Below are 23,053 nucleotides of genomic sequence, written 5' to 3'. Positions count from 1 at the left end.
CCGCCACAGGCCGCCTGCTCCATCGGGTGCTTGGAGCTTAGAGACTTGACTCGACAAGCGGACTGAAACTACTGCACCAAGCAATAAACAAAATCTAAAGAAAACCCCAGCCTTGCGTTTGGCAAGCTGGAACGTCAGGACTATGTGTCCTGGCATCTCAGACAATCTTCAAGAGGTCGATGACACACGCAAGACAGCGATCATCGACCGTGAGCTAAAGAGGCTCAACATCGACATTGCGGCACTTCAAGAGACAAGACTCCCCTCAGAGGGGAGTATCAGAGAAGAGGACTACACCATATTTTGGCAGGGGAGAGAGCCACAGGAACGGCCACAGGAACGGCGACAGCATGGCGTTGGATTCGCAGTGAGGAACTCCCTACTCTCCTTGATTGAACCACCAAATAGAGGCACAGAACGCATCCTTTCACTTTGCCTATCAACTGCCTCCGGTCTAGTGAACATCCTAAGCTGTTATGCCCCAACGCTCTGCAGTTCTGCAGAGACAAAGGACCAGTTCTATGAGCATCTGGACTCTGTCATTGCTAACCTCCCTGCCAACGAGCACCTATTCCTACTAGGAGACTTCAATGCACGGTGGGAGCGGATCGTGACTCCTGGCCCAAATGCATCGGACACTTCGGCATTGGTAAACTGAATGAAAATGGTCAAAGGTTGTTGGAAGTCTGCTCTTACCACAACCTCTGCATTACCAACACATTTTTTTCCACAAAACCATGCCACAAGGTATCCTGGAGACATCCCAGATCTCATCACTGGCACCAGCTAGACCTTGTCATCACATGAAACTCATCCTTGAACAGTGTCCAAGTTACCCGAAGTTACCACAGTGCGGATTGTGACACAGACCATTCACTGGTTGCCGGCAGGGTGCGCCTTCAGCCCAAGCGCATACATCGCTCAAAGCAGAAAGCTTGCCCACGCATTAACACTGCAAACATATCAAGTCGTGACCTGCAGGATCTCTTTGCCAACTCCATCGAACAGGCCCAACAGGGCAAGTGACGAAAAAAAAAATTGTAGAGGCCTGGATAATGTGAAATAAAATAAAGGGGAAAATCTGAAAATATGTGTACAAAACAAATGGAGAGTTGTCCACAAAATCAGCCATTTTGAAGCACGTTTGCCAATTTGAGGATCCACATATTAAGTACAACAAGACTTTTTAATCGTCCATAACTTGCTTATTTCATAACCGATTTTGATGAAACTTTTTTTAAATTGTTCCTCTCATTTTACTCTTTCCAGTAAAGATTGCTTCTCTTCTTGGGTTTTGGTTTCCTTCAACTTTACCTCAAATCTGGACCTGTCTAATGCCTAGTACTAATCAGTGTTGTAGTGCCTTGATGCTCGGCCTTGGCCTTAAGGCCTACTTTTTGAAAGCCTTGGCCTTAAACATTTAAGCCTTGGCCTTAAACATTTAAGCCTTGGCCTTGAGAGGGCATTGGCCTTGAGGATTCTGAGCCTTGAAATTTTAAGGCAATTTCAAGGCCTTTCAAGGCATTTTGTATTTTTTACTTTCCTTTGTTTTAAATAAGTAATAATAAATGTTTCAATTGTTTTTTTATATTTAATGACTCTAATGGTCAATACTACCAGTCACCAGTAACATTAGCAGCAGCAGTAGTAAGTGTACTAGCAGTGTCATCAATTGTAATTGTCACCATTATCAAGAATTTTCAAACAAAGAATACTGTACATGAAAAATAGCATTATGTATTGGTAATGTGTTGTAATCATGACTAATGATGATAATGACAGTAAATAATAATGATCATGATCAAGATAATAGTGCTTTGATGACAAGAATAAATTTGACATCTGACTGCAATTTTGACAACAATTTTCATACTTTAAACATAGCTAACTCTAAAGAACGATAACAAGGTTGATTTCTATTCCATTAGGATTTTCCTTGTATTATTTTCTTTGGCCAACAAGAATGTTTTAAGTCTTAATGATATTCTGAAAAGATTTGGTAAACTTGAACACAGTCTTCAATTTTGTCATATCCAAATGGGTTATGTCAATGGCATGATGAGCCAGAAACTTAGAGGGGCCAAGCATGGCATATAGAGCAAAATTTCTGTCAAAAAAGAAGAAAGCGATTGAAGCGAGCGAGTGAACAAAATTTGTCCCCCTCTTTCTATAGGAAAAGCTAATTTTGCGATAGATTGTTTAAAAAATAATATCACATTTACTCCATCTTTTCCTTTCCCTCCCCCCCCCCTGTTTAAGTTTATTCTTGGTGGTGGAACTTCTTCTTCTCTTTTCTAAATTGTATATTTGTTTTGGGTCAGATTGACAAAACAAAGGGGAAAAAATGTTTACTTCTTTTTAATCATATATCGTTCAACAGTGAATTTCATTGCTCTACAGTTTCAAGGAAATAAACAACATATTTGTTTTTGTGTCAATATGGTTTCAAGAAATAATAATTAATAAAAAAATAATATTTGAATAATTAATAATTATTAATATTATCAATAAGTATTAATAAGTAATGATTGATTAACTGTTTAAAGAAATAATTAAGATTTACCCTCTCCCAACTAAGGGTATGGGGTGCATCCTGTTTATTTTATATCCTTTTGAATATAACTTTATTTTGTTAGTATTCTTTATTCTGTTTTTTAAGGTAAAATAAGTGTAGAAGATACAAGAAATGAGAATTGAAATTTAAAAGTGGTTGTAAGCAGAAAAAACATGAAAACTGACAAGAGTCCTAAAAATGACTCATTTTCAGTTTCAGCATTTGAAAATTTTAGCTTGCGCTTTGTGCTCTCTCGCCCCCCCCCCCAAAAAAAAAAAAAATAAAATAAAAATAAAAAATAATTCCCTGTAGGATTTTTTTTTTCAAAATGAAATATGCCCTTTTTAAAAAAGAAATATACCTTCTTTAATAATAAAACATAATACATTTTATGTTCGAAAATCACAGATTTTGAATCGTGCTTGCATCAATTATTGTTTAGTACAGTACTTTTTCGATAACGCTAGAACAGTTAATACAAATTTCTGCTCGTGCTTGGCGTTTGCAGTAACCATCTAGTTACATACGAATCTTGTTCAGGATCACACATACCATTGCCCATAATATTTATTAAAAAATTGCTCGCGCTTCGCGCTCACACTTTTTATAAGACTAATGAGATTATTTCATGTTTATGTTGTTTTATAAGAATAAAACTAAGAAGTGACTGATTGGGGAAAATATAGGTGAAGATAATTTCGGGCCCCTTCCCCTCTTGGCGAAAGTACGATCCGCCCTTGTGACACATACACACACACCGGAAAAAATGGCCGGTGCCCCCTCCCCCTGAAAAAGCAAGGACCCCCCCAGTGCCCCCCCCCAGGAAAAAAATCCTAGCTACGCCACTTCAGTGCATGGAACGTATTCTAACGTCAGGCACAAACTAACATCAGTGATCTTGATCCCCGTCTTAACCCCAAATTAAGGATTTCTTAGCTGAAAAAAATTTGACAAGCAAAAAAAAAAAGATCTTCACGTTCAAAAGAGGGGACATAAGTCTTTTTTTGTTGCATTTTGACATTAAAAATTATTAATTTGGCTTCTCAAAGGGGGGGGGGGCACGTCCCCTGGATCAGTTGTAAATCGTCAGGGGGCAGTCTGCCCCCCCCTTTGGTACACCAGTTGTTCCATGCTGATACAGCGTAGATCAAAGTCTAGATCTAGAGACTAGACTAGAACTAAGATATTTTTTTTAGATCTAGGACTGGTTCTGTATACGGACTAGACATATTAAACCATGGTAAATAAAATCAAACGTAAAGTTACGGAATTTGGAATTGACCAGTTCGAAGTTAACCATGGCATTAGTCGGCTATTACTATTAGTATTAGGCATTATAGACAGGTCCAGGTTTGAGGTAAAGTTAATGCGCCAGCCTAAGCTAGCCCTAGCCTAGCACATGTCTTGCCATTAATGGCAGCTAGTTTGATTTTGATAAGTTTTTAAGAATTGGATATATATATATATATATATATATATATATATACAGGGTGCTACATAACTTTTTAGAAGCACTTGCCCAGTCGGGCAAGTGAATTTCTAAATAGTTGGAAAATACTTGCCCGAAAATACATTTCACTTGCCCGAAAAAAATCCTTCAAAATAATGTTTTACCGCTTCAAAAAAAAGTACTACGATTTTATATACCATTGCCCCTTTCCTCTCTTTTTAACGTGAACTATTATTGTACCTTGTAATATTTTTTTTTCAAAGTTATTTTACCTCCTATGACCGAAATTGGCGTCAATACACCATTTGATTAATTTTCTCTCTCATATATATTTTCATGTGCTTTTGTATATATGACCGTGACACAAAATAAAAAAGGGAATCCCTGAAAAAAACTAAAGAAGAAAGAAGGAAAGGAAGGAAGAAAGAAAGAAAGATAGAAAGAGACAAAGAAAGAAAGAAAGAAAGAAAGAAAGAAAAAAAGAAAGAAAGAAAGAGGGAAGGTGAATGAATATGTGAAAGAAAGGATGAAGGAGAGAAAGAAAAAAGGAAAGAAAAGAGATGAATGGAGAAGAAAGAAAAGAATAAAGGAAAGAAAACAGGCTTCCTTCATTCTTTGAAATTAATAAAGAAAAAGGGAAAGAAAAGAACATGAAAGGAAGGAAAAATGAATTAATGGGTGAAAGAAAGAATGGAAAGAAATTTTAAAAAAGGGGGAAAAGAAAGTAAAAGGGAAGAAAGAATGAAGAAAAAAGATTTCCTGCATTTTTTTAAAGAAAGAAAGAAAAAACAAAGAAAGAAAGGGGAAAAACAGGAAGGAAGGAAGGAAATAGCAAAAAAAGGAAAGAAAGAATAAGGAAAAAGAGAAGGAAAGAAAAAAAACAAAGAATGAAAGAAAGGATGAAACTTTAGTGGAAGGAAAGAATGAAGTGAAGAGAGAATTAGAAAAAAGAAAATAATGGAAGAAGGAAAAGAAAGAAAGAAAGAAAGAAAGAAAGAACAAAAAGAAAAAGGAGAGGAAGGGAGAAGGAAGCAAAGAAAAATTAGAGGAAGAAAAAATGAAGAAATTTAAAGAAAGAAGGAGAGTACATGTAAGAAAACAAAGGAAACAAAGAAAAATGAACAGAGAGAGAGAAAAAAAGATCAGGAAAGAAAGCTAGGAAAATTTGAAAAGATAGATGGAACAAAAAAGGCAAGCGGGAAAGATAGAAGAAAGGATAGAAAAAAAAAGAAAAAAAAAGAAAAGAAAGGAAGGTAGCAATTAAGTAAGGATTAAGGAAGAATACAAAGAACGAAAGAGGAAAAAAGCTCAAATTTGAAACAGAACAAAAAATGCAATCATTTAACAAAAATCTTGCTATTTATTTAAAATATATTTTAAAAATTGTTGGAAAAATAAACGTTTTAGAAATAAATAAATTTCACAGAGAAACATTGACAAACTTAAGAATCAAATGAATCATCGCGGCATCGTGGACTTGCACGCATCTTTCTTCCCACTACACCGATCACAACACTCAAAACAACGGCTGAAACTAGTTATGAAAACTCAAGAACTTGCTCCTCCGATCACCAAATCAGTAATCTGAGAGTCCATATAAGTATAACAATTTCCCGCCGATTTTGTGATTATTTTGTTGGAAAAACTATTTTTCATGTGAGCTTGTTCACTTTGATTCGAAGTTTGATCGGGGATAGTACCGGTGTGCACAGCAGCATGGAGATCCATGCATGCCTGCCACACAGGCTGGAGGCTTGGCGCACCAGCCACATGTATGTATGCTGACTCTGTGTGTGTGTGTTTTTGTGTGTAGATCCCAAAAAATGTCGCAAACTGGCTTGCAATTTGAATTGAGGGAAGTTGTTAACTTTGTTTTTCTCTCTTTCTCTTCTGTATTTTTGAGTGTGTAGTATGGGGAAACTTTGTAAAATGTCATTTCACAGTGAGAATTTTGCTTGCCCGATTCGGGCAAGTAGTTTTTGTCTTTACTTCAAAACACTTGCCCGACTCTAACTTTTACTTGCCCCGGGCAATCGGGCAAGCGCTTATGTCGCACCCTGATATATCTAAGCCTATAAGGCCTATGTAACTATGTAAGGGTACCGGTAATTTGACGATGCTAATTCATTCTGAGCAACGTGAATGCTTACGACCGGCACTGGTCGAGGCAAAGTCCACGCGCATGCGTACTCTTAATCCGAAGACGCAAGTCATGAATATTCATATGTTTGTCCAGAACTCGGTGGGAAAAATAATTTCGCGGGCGGGCTAGCCTTGAGGACTCCGTGATCACATTTTGATTTTGATATTGTCATTTGATCACGGAGCCTTGAACCCCCTCCCATAGAACGTTCTCGCCAGGTTCATTCTGACGGTTGGTGGCGCGATGCGAAGGCGAGCGGCTCAACAACTAGTCTTGAGGACGCAATGATGATGACTTTTTAAATCCTGTCATAGCCCCATAGGCCTATACTTCATCATTGACATCTTGAACAGGCCTTCTTAGACATGTAAGAGAACCAGGTAAATAAAGATGGATTTCCCTAGGAAATCCATCTTTTGATGAAATAGTCACGTAAAATATTTGTATTTTATTAATTTCTACACCTAATGCGTAGGAAGGTTTCAAAAAATCTTTGGTAAAAATGATACAAAATGAAGGTTTCTTACCAGATTGATGTCGCGTAGACCCCTCGATCCACATGTAAACAACACAAATACAATGGCGTCGACCCTTGAACCGCTTATGTATTACGTACTTCCGATAAGCAATGCCGTTTTGAAGAACAATTTATAGATAAAAAATATTATTTCAAGAATATTAAAATTTATTACGTGATTATAAATAATTAGTTTAATAATGCTGTTAACATTATGAATATTATAATATACTGATTGACATAACATTGATGTTTATGTCTCATATGACCTATTTATTCACAAACTCACTTCCCTATACTCTGAATGTTTTCCTTTAACCAAAATAAAACTAAAAAAGTATAATAAACCTTGGATTACTCATGGTATCATGAAATCTATCAAAAGAAAACATAGACTTTATTGTTGCTATATCAAAAAAAGAGACTCTCAAAGTCGAAATAAGTATATTGAGTATAAAAATACATTAACCTGTACTATTCGTCAGTGTAAAAAAATCTTTTATGAAAACCTATTTAGCAAAACAAAAGGCGATATGAAAAAAACCTGGTCTGAAATAAATAAAATATTAGGTAAAAAGAAAGACTCACTTCCATCTCATATGTATTTTAACCAAGAAAAGATTTTTAGTAAAACATCAATCAGTGAAGCTTTTAACAAGTATTTTGTTAATGTTGGTAAAACTACGCAAGAAAAGATTCCCAATCCCGTCTCTCATTTCACTGACTATTTATCAAACCCTGTACCTTCTTCTTTATTCTTATATCCCACTTCTAATACTGAAATAATTAATGTTCTGTCGTCCATGAAAACATCTGCTTCACCAGGTCCTGACTCTTTTGCTGGTCGTGTTATAAAGAAGTGTATTCATTCCATTGTAAACCCTCTTTGTTATATCTTAAATGAATCTTTATCACAAGGAATAGTGCCAGATAAGCTTAAGACTGCTTTAGTTGTTCCCATCTTTAAAAGGGGTGATCGACATGACATTGTAAACTACCGTCCAATTGCTTTATTACCATTCTTTTCCAAGTTATTAGAAAAGTTAGTATATACCAGGTTGTACAAATTTCTAACAGTTAATCATGTTTTAATACCACAACAATTTGGATTTAGGAAGAACTTTTCTACTGACCTTGGTGTCCTAAATTTATTTAACATAATTTCAAAAGAAATAGATGATGGTAATTTTTGCCTTGGTGTCTTTATGGATCTGTCTAAGGCTTTTGACACCATTGATCACCACATATTGTTAAAAAAATTAGAATATTATGGAGTTCGAGGAATTCCCCTTCAGTGGTTTCTTAATTATTTATTTAATAGAAACCAACATGTGGTGATTGATGGTGTCAAATCTCAACACAGAGACATATCTTGTGGAATTCCTCAGGGCCCTGTGTTTGGCCCCCTCCTGTTTCTTGTTTACATTAATGATATAATTAATAGCTCCCCAATTCTAAACTTTTCATTGTTTGCTGATGACACAACAGTCACATTATCTCATAAAAAAATAAATAATCTTGTCTCATCAGCAAACAATGAATTAAGAAAATTAAATGATTGGTTCGTTTGCAACAAACTGTTTTTAAATTTAGACAAAACAAAGTATATCATTTTTCGAACTCGAGGCAGGAGGGACCCTCCTCATTCTCTAAATATTTTTCTTGGTGTACATAATATAAAACAAGTAAAACATTTTCAATTTTTAGGAGTAATTTTTAATGAACACCTCTCTTGGAAACCACATCTCAATTCAATCTGTACCAAAGTTTCAAGATCTATTGGAGTTATTTCTAAAATTAGACATTTTGTTCCCCATTCAATTTTAATTACTCTTTATAACAGTATCATACTTCCTCACTTAAATTACTGTAACATTGTATGGGGTCATACATTCAAAACACACTTGGATAAATTGACAATTTACAAAAGAAAGCAATAAGACTTATCTCAAATGCTCCTTTTAATAGTCATACAAAGCCTTTGCTTTTACAATCAAATTTATTAACTTTAAAAGATCTGATATCATTAAATTCACTAGTTTTTATGTATAAGCTTAATGCCAAAATCTTACCACCTCTCTTCAGTGACATTTTTGTTTCAAATTCTCAAATCTATTCTTACAATACCCGTCACAGCAAATGCCTACGCCCTCCACACGTTCGAACATCCATTGCTTTTAATTCATTTAAGACTTACTTCCCCAAACTATGGAATGTAATTCCAAATGATATAAAAAATAGTTCTACTTTATCAAGATTTAGATCTTTATGCAGGAAAATGTTATTTTCCGTTTATTGATCGAATGCATGTGATCTCACATCTTACATTAGTGCTTCACCCCCCCCCCCCCTTTTACCTCTTTTTTTTTTTTTTTTTTTTTTTTTTTTTTTGGCTGCAGGAGTGTTTCTTTTAATTTTGATCTAGGATTTTTACTCTTTAATTTTGTCATTTGTAATGTATTAATGTATCGTGGTGACCCCTTTTATAAGCATTGCTTCTCCGGGGTCTCCGAACCATCTATTTGTTTGTGTTTTTCTGATACTTTGTTAATACTGTATATTGTACTGTTTTTATCCTTTTGATGGTTGAATAAATAATTGAATTGAAATTGAATTGAATATTTTCTTTACATGTGCATCCATAGACATATTTTCGTCAAAAACTTATCCTAATTTAATATTTGACCCTTGAAACCAGTGCTTTAGACATTAAAGTCACATCTCTCAGGCCAATATGAAATGAGCTATGTCCGCTTTAAGAATAAGCAGCCCATTTTTAAGATTAATTTTTGGAAGCCATCTTCGATTTTTGGACATATCAGATCACTGACTGTCCTTGTTACTTATCCTTATGTAATATTTGACCCTTGAAACCAGTGGTTTAGACATTAAAGTCACATCTCCCAGGCCAAAAGGAAATGAGTTATGTCCGCTTTAAGTATTATCAGCCATTTCAGAATCAATTTTTGGAACCCATCGCGGATTTTTGCACATACCAGACCACTGATTTTCCTTGTAACTTGTCCTAATGTATTATTTGACCCATTTAATCATGGCATAGACACAAAAATCATATTTCTGGATATTTAACAAACTATGTCGTTTTTGTCTCGCCTGCATAGCGGAGCGAGACATAGGTATCACTATTTCTGGCGTCGGCGGCGTCGTCGTCAACAATTGTGTTGTACACCCAATAACTTTCTATAGCTTCGAGGTGGGATCACCAAATTCATACCAGAGGTCCATCTCCTGAAGGCACAGGTCAAGTTCGAATATGAGTCAAATTTGAATAAGGTCAAAGGTCAATGAACTTTCCATGACTGGCACTGTGCTATGTTGTACACGTAATAACTTTCTATGTCTTCAAGGTGGGATCACCAAATTCATACCAGAGGTCCATCTCTTGAAGGTGCAGGTCAAGTTCAAATGTGAGCCGAATTTGAATAAGATCAAAGGTCAAAGGTCAATGAACTTTCCATGACTGGCACTGTGCTGTGCTGTACACACAATAACTTTCTATATCTTTGAGGTAGGATTGCCAAATTGATACAAGAGGTCCATCTTTTGAAGGTGCAGGTCAAGTTCGAATGTGAGTTGAATTTGATTAAGGTCAAAGGTCAATGAACTTTCCATGCCTGGCACTGCTGTGTTGTACACATAATAACTTTTTATATTTTCGAGGTAGGATTGCCAAATTCATACAAGAGGTCCATCTCTTGAAGGTGCAGGTCAAGTTCGAATGTGAGTTGAATTTGATTAAGGTCAAAGGTCAATGAACTTTCCATGACTGGCAATGTGCTGTGTTGTACACACAATAACTTTCTATAGCTTCGAGGTAGGATCGCCAAACTCGTAACAGAGGTCCATCTCTTGAAGGTGCAGGTCAGGTTCGAATGTGAGTTGAATTTGATTAAGGTCAAAGGTCAATGAACTTTCACACTACTTTGTTCCTCTAATGACATGAACTTTATAATTTTATACTTTTTAACACTTACATTTTACTTCAGAACTCAGTACTCTCTATACCTGAACCAGATTTTGTATTTTACGTGTTTATTCTTTAAAAACTGTTGTTATTTATTTAATGAGCTATAGTTCTTGGCACCATTTATAATATTCACACAAATTTGCCAATGGTGCAATAGAAAAGCTGTCAAAGTTTCTTAAATGTTATAGCTTCATAGTATTGACAGCATTGTTAGTGTTATCTGATTTTCTAGGGATAAAGTAGGCCTATACCATTAATGCATATATGTAAACTGTCAGAACCACAATTCACCCCCTAAACTGCTGACAGCCTCAGAAGTCATATAGCATAGTTTTGACATGCAGTCTCTTCATGACTGCAATATGCAGGCGAGACAACGCTTGGCGCTTGCCTTGTTTTAAGTAGCAGTGCAATTTTAGACTCCATTTTTGGAGACCACTGGCAATCCTTGTAACTTGATCCAATTTACTACTTCACCCTAAAAACCATTGAATAAGAACCAAATTTAAGCCAGTAAGATGAATTTTGGATTTTCAGTCTACGGATATGAAATGAACTATATCCATTTTAATTATCAACAGCCATTTTAAACTCCATTTTTGGAAGCCATCTTGGATTTTTGGACACACCAGACCACTGGCTGTCCTTGTAACTTGCTCCAATGCACCAAGGGTTCATTACATGCCATCGCGCACAGAAAGATCAAGCCATAGAAGTTGTGTGTTGTGGTCACCAGAAAAAAACCATTGAATAAGAACCAAATTTAAGCCAGTTAGATGAATTGTGGATTTTCAGTCTACGGCATCCATTTTGGGCGCCATCTTGGATTTGCCAGGTACACTGGAGGGGTTATAATTCACCTTAGCCTTTATCAACATTTTTTTACCCCTGGACCATGGATTTTGAACCGAAATAGGATTCTAGGGTGGATAATAAAGTCAGTTGTACATGTATCCATTTTCAGTGAATGGCAGCCATCTTGGATGCCATCTTGAAAATAACCACTTTCTCGGATGCAGATTTTGGTAGGTTTTTAGTATGTTATTCCTGAGGTCAAATAGTACAAAAAACCGTTGAAAAATCATTTGTTGCAATTTGTTCTGGGTAAGGGTATTTTTGGTCGTAAATTGACCTGTCTAATATAGCTATTGAGGACTGACAGTGTAAAAAAAAAATCAAGCATACTTCCACAGCACTGTGATGTCATGCTGACCATGATAGTACAAATTCATCTGGATGAGTATTGTTTCATAATGGCTGTGTTTGTTCATGATTATATACAGGTGTGCAAGAAAGCATCATAGCTGCAGCTTTAGCAAGAAATGGTCATAAAGTACTGCATTTAGACAGGTAAGTTAGCAAAATATTGGTTTGATGATCGGTTCAAACTTGCACTACACGTACATGTATCTTCTTGCATAATTCAGAATACAAACCTTCTAAAAGTGTACTGTGCCTCCAACTTTGCACTCAAGGGTTGAAAATAAGCCTGAGTCATATCGATTATTTTGAAAACCGGTGTTCGACAGCTTTAATTCGATCGAACATCGATGCATCGACTGTTGAAGGCCGGGAAAATCAAGTCAATTTTATTTTGCTCCGGCAGTCGCGTCGATGCGCTATGCACGCACTGCACTAGCACTGACGACGGACAAAGTTCATTTGTATTTTCCATGATCACAAAACATAAAAAAAGGCCTGGGACCAAAGCAGAATTCTTCCCAAAATATCTCCAACAATTATATTTGCAGATGACAACATAGAAGTTTAAAATGAAACAATATTAAAGACATGAATCACGCAGAGTCGATCTGAATGATTTTCGGTCAACTAGCATTCGCAGTCCAGACTCGCACACACCTAGCCGCCCCGTCCACAGCCCCGTACCGTACACTCACTCTCCCGAAACGACAGGCGTGCTTGCCAGCCAGCAAACAAGTGCACCCAGCGGAGAGCACTGTAACTTGCCTGAGATCGTGTAGTTGGATCCAAAATGAGCTCCAAATTGATGATAATAATTATAATACGTAATTTTCTCTGGATGGTCATTTTAATTGGTATTTAATGCTGATATAACGATTGTGAGGAAAGATTGTGGAATATGAGTTATGACGATGTTCAAGAATTAATCCTGATATGATAATCCATTTTTTTAAATTGTAGACACAAGAGCATGCGATCGAAATAAATACAAATGTCTCGGATGGAGCTCTGAATTCATATAAATTATTATTGGATGTTAAATAATTACGATTTAATAAGATTTTATGGCCATACTAAGAATATTGACGATGTCAGCAAAGTATGTTATGTTCATATGGAAGTATTAAAACTGTCATTATTTTTATTTTTATTCCATCAAGACGTCTCCGAGAAAAGAAGCACACTGCGCTTGCGCGTTAGATGACGTATGACATATTTTGCATTCATGAAATCAGAGCCGAAAGTTGTCACAAACTAGCTTCTAATTGATGGAAAAAAAAAATCAAACGCAATTTTCTCTGTTTTGTCATGTAAAATATTATTATATGGTGATATTACGATCTTGAAAAGAGTTTCTGCATGTTGACAATGTTCGAGAATCCTGACGTGATAATTTTTTTTTAGACAAGTGCACTCAGACTCACTCAAGTCGATCATCATGTGATGTCCGTCATTGAAAATTGAAAAGAAATACAACGTTTCACATCAAGCTCTAAATGCATATTAATGATTATCATATGCAAATTATTGTTAAATAGTACGATTAAATATTATTCTATGGTCATTATTAAGTATTAATATTGTTCATGAATGCAAGGTATATTTTATGTTGATCGCGTCAATTTCCCGGCAATTTTCTGGTTTGATTAAAGCACAGTACTGCGCATGCACGATCGATGGCGATGACTTCCATTCATGAATTCATCGTGCATAAATTATCTCGGCACGAGCAGACGAGTAAGACTCGAACTATGATCAAAATCATCAAAATAAACTTTAAATTAATGGTGAATAGGCATCATAATTGCACAGTCGGTTTTATTTTGGGGGAATATAAATCAAGTATGTAGTAGTCAAGTTGCACATTACTGATTGATTTGATGATTGTGTGAACCAAACGAATCTTCGATGCACCGGTTTTGCAAAATCTGCACCGGCGCTCGATGACATCGATCGAACACCAATTTTATAATCGATTCGACTCAGGCTTAGTTGAAAATATATCTATAAAATTCTCATTAAAATGTCAGCATCAGTCATCTAAGAAATATACAAATGAGAGCTCACTGAAGTGCTTGAGCACCCAGAAATAGGCTTTGAGTTTCATTATATTTACGACTAAGATCAATTTCTGGGTTAGGTGCAAATTTGTAGTTGTTTTCAAAATCTGCACTGCTATTTAATCTTTTAAATTATACTTCTTATCTCAAACATTTTGCAGAAATGACTATTACAGTGGAGAATGGGCTTCCTTTCATCTTAAAGGTATTCTGGATTGGATAAAAAAGAATAAGGTACATGTATGACTACATTCATGATAATTATCACAAAATAATAATAATATGTTAATCAGGCCCGTTTGTACATGTAGAACATTTTTGGGAGCTGAAGTCGCTACCCTGGATAAATATGACCTTTCTTTTTTATTACTGTATACATAAGCTGATTCTCAAATTGTGATCGGCTAGCAAAGCTTTGCTATTGCAAACACCCTGTTTAGTGAAGAAAAAAATATGCACCTCTGTATACAAAAAAACAAGGTTTAGAAAGTACAGTTAGTGATTCCAAAAGTTAGCTAGAATTTCACTTTGTGTTTTATTTCTCAAACAAAATCAGAGCCTAAACTATTTCCCAACATATTCACTCACTGGAATATTACAATGTTTTTTCCAGGAAATAATTTGTTATAATTGTCATCCATTGACTCTTTACACACGTAGCTATATGCATACTCATTAATATTCATAAGTCAGGGTTCCCACGGTCATGGAAAATCCTGGAAAATCCTGGAAAAATTTGTGGTCCTGGAAAGTCAGGGAAAAGTCAGGGAATTTGGAAAATTTGTGAAAAGTCATGGAATTGCATTTACCTCATGGCTATGGCAGCTTTCTGTTTTGTCGTGTCTCGCAAAGTTCTCTCATACTTAATTATCTTACTCTGCTATTATAATTGGTGTTCATAATTTCCATTTTTCCCAGTTTTCTGACATCCCAAATTCTACAAAACTCCGGGGACTCAACATTCATGGCAATTTGTTGACATATCAAGTCACAACTGATCAGGCACTACCAGCATGGCTATCAGAACACAATACATTCAAAAGGTTCTGAATCTCTTAGTTACACCATGTTTCAATTGCTATTTTAGCGTCAAATAATGTGTCCTCTCTGGAAAAGTTATTTGAAAATGAAGTTTAATGAAATACCAAAGTAGGCATCAAATGTCCAATTTTCAAGATATCCTCATTATTTTTGGAGCATATAGAGAAATACACTTGTTAATTTAGCTGGTGTCCTCAAGTTGTATCACAAATGGCCTCATTTTTTGTAATGTAGAGTGAAATGCAGCACTATGTTGAGAATTTTAGGATGAGGATGTCTTTGTTAGCCTTTATTTTCATGTCACCTTATTGTAAAACTTAAATGTCACTCTTTTGGAATAATTGGCTCATGTGTGACATATGTAAAGTGTTTCATCTTCATATAATTCAGGGTTCCCCCAGAAATTTTAAAACAGAATTCCACGACTTTTATGTGGAAGTTTTGTAGTAAAGGTGAATTCAGGATCCTAATTTCAATATGCCTGGAAATTTGACATTTACATCTATTGTATAGTTTACTTTTGTGACAAGATCTGCATGCTATGCTCTGAAAATTTGGAAGTAGTTCATGGAAATCTGTCAGTTCAAGAAATTACATGAGTTTGTTTTCAAGACAATTTTGAATCTTGATGTTGGTGAAACGAAAATCGTACTGTACCCTGGTCAGAAACAGACCATATACCAATGATATATGAGTAAGGTAGTGGGTGGAATGGATGGCTGTGAGGGGAGGTCCGGGGGGGGGGGGGGGGAGGGGGGGGTGTGAGGTTATGGAGGCCATCATAATGTGTCTGATTTTGTAAACCGTGCCAGAAAGAAAGTCATGGAAAGCAGCAATTTAGTCATGGAAAAGTCATGGAATTCTGTTTTTCAAATTTCTGTGGGAACCCTGTAAGTCCCATGACCAGAGCTGTTAAGGTGCAAGATTTTGTTCACAAAATTCAACATTTTTGCACTTTTCCCAACTTTTTGAAAAATGAATCTAACAAGACACAAATTCAAAAGATTGCTTAACCCTATGGATTATGGATCAAACTGTGCAGATATAAAGGTACAAAAAAGTGAAATTCAAGCCACTTTTTTCCACACTTTGTAACTTTTTTTTACAGGGACATATTTATATTCAAAAGACACATCAGCATGGAGGCTTTGAGGAGCATGGATTGCCCTTGATTTGCACTATATGTAGTTTTGCTTCTTTGCAATGTTGTGAAAGTGTTTTGTACATCTTCCGATCGTTAATTTAACAACCCGCGAAATTTACAACCTGTGACCCCTGCGATTCGCAAAAAAATTCTGTATGCGAAAATAACTTGTACAGTATTCTAATTATTATTATTGTTATTGTAATAATGATTTTAGCAACGGCCTCTGTAGTAGTGAAATGTACGTGTAGTAGTAGCATCAGCAGGAAAAGGAGAAGGAGTGTGGAAGCATTGTAATAGCAGTTCTGACTTTCAACTTCTTTTCCTTGCATCATTTAGCAAAGCATTGAATCACACTTTGACAGCTACATGTAGGTGTTAAATGGGTACATGGTAGGATGCGAAAGTATATCTCGCAGTTGAGTCTTGGAATTCTTGTTGTAATGATCCCTTGTGAGTGGAGAAAGTGCATTCATTGTGTGTAGGCATTCTGGGATCCATTGACCTGGGTAATACTATAAAAGTTCTAAGAGACATTCTTGATGTATTAATGCCGAATAATATAGTACATGTAGTAGCATTAATAACATCAGCAGCAGCAGAAGTACATGTAGTAGCAGTAGTAGAATCAGATTGGAAGTAGAGTACATGTAACTCCAGCATATCGAATATGATATTCAAACAGTTTTAAAATATCACGCATTAATACAGAATAAAAAAAGTTCTAGAAGTTGAGTTTGAGACACATTTAAGGAATCGGGGGCGGGGGAGGTTCCTTCCCCTTATGATCATTGCCATTGACCCTGTGATCATGTAGAAAATTGACATGCATATTGTCAATGGCAGTGGAGCGTTTTGGCCCAGTGGATTAGTCACCGGACTTTGAAACAGAGGGTCAGGGGTTCAAATCCCAGCCATGGCATAGTTTCCTTCAGCAAGTAATTCATCCACATTGTGCTGCACTCAACCCAGGTGAGGTGAATGGGTACCTGGCAGGAATTTATTCCTTGAAATGCGTGTGCACTGTAATCTTAGTAATTACGGCTGCCAAGCTTCAGCTGGTGTAATAATATCCAAGTCCTTTGGAAGCGCATAGACATTATTCATAATGTGATGTGCGCTATACAAGAACTGTATATCATTATTATTATTATTATAATCTGGAAATTGTATTGTCAATTTTTTCTTGAAAAATTGTAAATTTAATGATTATGCTAATTTGCTGGCACAGAAAATCAGAATTCTACTAAATCAAGAAATTAAGGTAAAAATATTGTAATTTGGGGTCTGTGGCCTTTAATATAAATCTAATGTCAAAATTTCAATATGCATGTAAGAAATATTTTCCTAGATGTATTTTATTTTTTTCAATATAAATTGTTGATGACAACATTTGAATCATAAATAACAAATCAATTGATGTCAATGAGTAGAATTAAAGTACATTCACAAATTCTTGTAAAAAAAAGACATTGAATTACAAGAAATCACCTTTTTAAAACAATTTTTTGGTCTGACATGCATTTACAAAATGTAGCATTTTTATAACTGCAAGTTAATAGATTTAATATTTACACAGTAAATTTACAAAGTTTTATTGAAGAGTAGAGAATTGCTGACCATATGATGATGATTGTGAGAAATGTTCATGATGTATGATTTACAAATTTCTATATGTTTAGTCTGCAGACATTGCTCCTGTTAACTCAAATGAAAACATTGAAGTAGAAGAGGAACTTAGGATTTTACCTTGCCCTTCATATCATATGACTGCTACCAATATAGAGGAAGAAATTCATGTCAAGGATCAGTAAGCATGTTTCGTTTTCATTTTACCCCACTGTTTGATCAATTATATTTGAAAAATAATCTTACATGAGGTAACATTTCTTCAAGCAAATTTAGTCAGGTCAATATACAACCAAAAATACTCTTACCCCAAACAAATTGCAACAAAAGGTTTTTCAATGGTTCTTGGTACTATTTGACCTTGGGAATAACATATTAAAATCTACAAAAATCTGCATCTGGGAAAGTGGTTATTTTCAAGATGGCGTCAAATATGGCCGCCATTCACTAAAAAATTGACATAATTCATTTATTATTCACCCTAGATATCTTAGTTTGGTGCATATTCCATGGTCTAAGCGTGTAAAATTGTTTTTTGGTACAGGTAAGTGTAAACAAAAGCACTTCAGGGTACCTGGAAAATCCAAGATTGTGTTCAAAATGGCCGCCGTAGCGTAAAAATCCACAATTGTGTCCGCCTCTATCCGAAATTGTTGAATTAGTGCGCGTTCACAGCCTCCACACGCATGCAGAAAACACACCGCTAGTACTGCGACGAATGGTGGTAGTAAATTGGCTGTTGCTTACCACTTGCTGAGCAACCAAGCATGCACTGAACAAAACTGTTCATTTTGGTTTAAGGTGCTCAGCCGAGCAAGGAGTGTCATTCATTTGTGCATGCTCGAGGCAGCTTATATAATATCCAGCAAGCAGACCAGATTCTGTGCTACCAGAAGGAGTTTGTAAGAACCCTTGAGTTATTTTAGTTGCTTCGCTTCAATTTGCGGCTGGTATTAAGCCTAACTTGTTTACCTTGAAGGCCAATCATGGCTTGCCATTTAGTCTCCATTGTCTAATTTTGGTTCTATTTTATTGTTTTGCTCTAGCGTTTTAGTCATTCATGCGATTTTACTCCGATGAGTGCATGTCAAAAAGCTTCATTATGTCCGTTTTTAAGGCTATTTTATGATTTTGCGGTACCAAGCACTTATTTAAAATCCACAATTCATCTATTTCTTAAATCTTATGCAGTCTTAATTTGGTTTGCTATTTAATAGTTTTAAGGATTAGGCACATTTGGTCAAGTTATATGGATGTTCTGGTTCAGGTATGTCCAAAAATCCAAGATGGCTTCCAAAAATTTATTATAAAATTGCTGCTGATAATTATGTAAATTGAACAAATTCAGCTTATAGCTGCATATACAATACAATGTTTATTTTTATCTCAAATCGAAGACATCTACAATAGAGGAATCAATCGTGTATCAATGAATTACAGGGAAACGGTTGAAAGTTCTTGTGGGCCTGATTCAAGTTGTGACACATCTGTGAATTCCAATTCCGTGGATTCCGATGCCCCTCATTCAGCTTCATCATTGATGAGTACAGTAGAGGAGTGTTCAGTACAGGATGAAGAACCAAAGACATCTCATGAAGTTAATAAAGACAGCTCTGATGATCAAACATCAAAGAATGAGTCTCCTCCTACCCAACCTCAAACTTCTAGTGAAGATCAACTAACTACAACAGCTACTCAAAAGGTACAAAAAGAGTGGACATGGGAAGAAATCATGAGGGATTGGAGGAAATTTAACATTGACCTTTCTCCTAAGGTTAGTATGTATGCATTTCTGTCTAGAAACATACCCTACTACATGTACATGTATGTTGAACTTATATTTCAATTATGTTTAAAGCTCACAATATCTTTGATGCTTTTCTTGAGTTAATATATAGAATTGCAAAGAGATCATCATGGTTGATATTAAGTATGCCAAAGGACTGTTGGTTTGAGGTCTTTTCAGAGGGACCAGGTACGAGTTATCAATGCTTTATGAAAGACTTGTAGAAACCACTATGAAATTGTTGTAGCTTTCTGTATAGGGCTTGGTTTTCACTCTTTCAAGCAAGAAAAATTGAACAGTAGTGCATGCTTATCTTTTATCTCTAGTCCCATGTAGTTGATTTAAGGTTTGCAATTGAATATGATGATGATAATGACAAATAATAAGGTGCAAAATACTGTTATTTCGTTATCTCCAAATCAACAACCAGAGTATAAAAATTAAAATTTAATTTCTAAATCTCAAGAAAAAGGAAAAAGAAAGAATAAAAACACAAAGAAGTACAGTTCCATATAAACCAACCGACAACCAACATTTGTGCAGAGTGCAGAGAGACTCTAACATGTTAAAACCAGTTTGAGATTTAACTGTTTATCGCCACACTAGTTCTGATAATTAAGCCTGGTCTTGACCTAAATAAACAGGGAATGGACAGGTGTGTATGACAAACATTGTTACAGCCTCTTATTTGTTCATATTTCAGTTGATGTTTTGTAGAGGTGCCATGGTGGAGCTTCTTGTTTCATCGAGAATAAGTCGCTATGCAGAGTTTAAAGCTGTCACTCGAATCCTTACAAATATCAATGGCAGAGTTGAACAGGTATGTTTCATCATTAGGTTTTGTAAAAGAAGATGGAGGTAATATGTATTTGCTCACTCTCATAAAATAAAACTTTTTCTCCTTGTTTTAAAATGGCATACCCCGGTAAACTACAGCTGAGTTGCATCGATATCGTTAAGCGCCGGTGCAGATTGTGCAAAATAGGTGCATCGAAAAAAAAATGGCAGTGTGAAGGAAAGAAATACGGCCATTTTGTTTAGTACACACAATCATGAAAATAAACAGTAATGTCATACTTCACTTTTACTTGATTTATATTCCCCCCCAAATGAAACCGATTGTGTAATTATGATGCCAATTCGCCATTAATTTGAAGTTTATTTTGATGTTAGTTCGAGTCTTAATCGTCTGTTCGTGCTCAGATAATTTGCACAATGAATTCATGAATGGAGTTCATCGTCATTGATCGTGCATGCGCAGTACTCTAAATCAAACCAGAAAATTGACGCGATCAACATAACATAAACAGGTCTTGCTTTCATGAACAATATTAATATCATAACCATAGAACATTATTTAAACATAATAATTTAACAATAATTTGCATGTGATAATCATTATTATGAATTTAGAGTTTGATGTGAAACATTTGTATTTTGTTTCCATTTTTAATGACGGACATCACATCGACATGAGTGAGTGCACCATATTCTCTATGGAGTGCATTTGTCTAAAAAAAATATGTAAGGATTGATTCTCGAACAATATGTCAATATGCAGAAACCCTTCTGACGATCATAATATTACCATATAATACCATTTTACATGACAAAATGTAAACAATTCCATTAGATAATTTTTCCTGTATTCGTAATATTTCCTGAGCTCTGAATCTGTGTTAATAGCTCCATGATTCATGAATGGAAAATATGTCATACGTCATCAATCGCGCATGCGCATTGTGCTTCTTTTCTCGGAGACGTAGACGTCCAGAGATGGAATAAAAATAAAAATAATGATAGTATTAATAAACATAATATAACTTTACTGACATTGCCAATATTTTTACTATGGCCATAAAAATCTTATTAAATCATAATTATTTGATATCTAATAATCATTAGAGCTTGAGACTTTCGTATTTATTTTGATCGCATGCTCTGAACTTATGTATAAAATTAAAAATGAATTATCAATCTCGAACATCGTCAGAACTCATATTCCACAAACTTTCCTCAACATCATTATATCAGCATAGAATACCACTTCAAATTACCATCTAGAAAAAATTATGTGTGATATTTTTTCTCATCAATTTGGATCCAACTCAGGCCTCTCGATTAACTTAAATTTTTGGAAGTCAGCCAGGCACCCTGGACTGAACTTCAGGTGGTCAAATGGCAGTTTAGGTGGTCATCACATGCATATTGAAAATATTGTATCATGACAAATTGTAAAGTGTATCAACTCTGTATGTGTGTAAGTTTGCTGCGAAACATTGCATTACAGGTGGAACCTTTCTGTGGATTAAAAAGGACAAACTCAAGCCTTTGTTTCAAAGGAGATTTAAAAAAAATTACTCATGATCCTTTTCACACCTTTGTTTACTTGAGACTTGTTCATTTTTAGACTTAAAGTTAAGGTACGTTTTAAAATGAACAAGTGTCAATGACATTTCCTGAAATAAAAGCACAACACCCTCACCAACACTAAGGGAAACCATGCATAATAAAATGAATACAACTTCACCAAAACTGAAATTGGAAAGAACATCATGCAATTCACATTTGATCATGGTTATGATAAATTTATTGTCAAAACATCACACCAAGTTAACAGTCGTTGCCGCGGAAATGTTGAAGTGCACTCACTCCATAAAGTGAATAAAATGTGATGAAATATGTACTATCAAACCAAGACTTGTTGTCATGATTTGGTCTGTCACATGTGTAAACTATTTTTTCCTTTTTTTTTACCCCCAATACTAAATGTACTAACTTGATATATAGGCTTCACTTTCAGCCCCCCCCCTCTCTCCCCCTCTGTCCATGTTTCTCTCTCTCTCTCTCTCTCTCTCTCTCTGTAACTGTCACTCTCTGTCCCTGTCCCTTTCTCTCTGTCACTCTCTCTAAGGTATAAGGTAAGTCTCTGTGCTTAATTTGTTTTCTTTTAATGCATGATATCCTGTACTCATCGTTTGTTTTTGGATATCATATTAGTATTTAAATTTTGCATTGTGTAATTATGTAATTATTTATGATGTTTATGAAATGTTTATATTTTTGATTTGTAAAAGATTCCACAATTCAGCCTCTGGTTGCGAAAGAATTTATAGCAACTTTTTATGAAATGAAGTATACATTACAGAAAGAGTGGGAACAAAACCACAAGTGGCTTGGATGAGGCAAAACATAAACAAGTGATCATGTCGTCCATTCCCCGGCCAACATCACAAAATGTGTCCTCAATCACCAAATTACACACAACAAGCTCACCACACGTTGAATTTGATACTATAATGAAAGGACTTAACTTAATTCAAGTTCAATGGGCTGATCAATGACCGGATACGCTGGCCATCGATCGGCCCATGAAAGTCATGCGCTAGTGCCGTGGGCTACTAGCCGAACCGTCAGTGGGTTGATCAACGTACATGCCGTGAAATAATGAAGGGTAGGTCTGGGACGATTGTCATTTTTACCATTCGATTATTTCCTGAAAAAAACAATCGAATGATTTGATTCTTCGTCGGGAATC

General features: G+C 35.6%; 1 protein-coding gene across 1 annotated transcript in view; it reads left to right on the top strand.

Moving 5' to 3' along the window:
- Positions 1–5,383: 5,383 nt before the first annotated feature.
- The window catches only part of LOC129256619 (rab proteins geranylgeranyltransferase component A 1-like), a 37,403-nt gene continuing 19,733 nt past the window's right edge, over positions 5,384–23,053 (top strand). Inside the window, exons 1-6 of the mRNA XM_064097812.1 lie at positions 5,384–5,776; positions 11,936–12,002; positions 14,077–14,149; positions 17,783–17,910; positions 19,170–19,503; positions 20,219–20,335. Coding sequence (XP_063953882.1) covers positions 5,731–5,776; positions 11,936–12,002; positions 14,077–14,149; positions 17,783–17,910; positions 19,170–19,503; positions 20,219–20,335 — 765 coding nt within the window. The 5' untranslated portion in view covers positions 5,384–5,730. The remainder of the gene's footprint in view (positions 5,777–11,935; positions 12,003–14,076; positions 14,150–17,782; positions 17,911–19,169; positions 19,504–20,218; positions 20,336–23,053) is intronic.

Source organism: Lytechinus pictus, chromosome 3 (genome assembly GCF_037042905.1).
Source record: "Lytechinus pictus isolate F3 Inbred chromosome 3, Lp3.0, whole genome shotgun sequence".
Classification (NCBI taxonomy): domain Eukaryota; kingdom Metazoa; phylum Echinodermata; class Echinoidea; order Temnopleuroida; family Toxopneustidae; genus Lytechinus; species Lytechinus pictus.
Note: the sequence above shows the minus strand (reverse complement) of the source record. Positions and strands in the feature narration are given on the sequence as shown.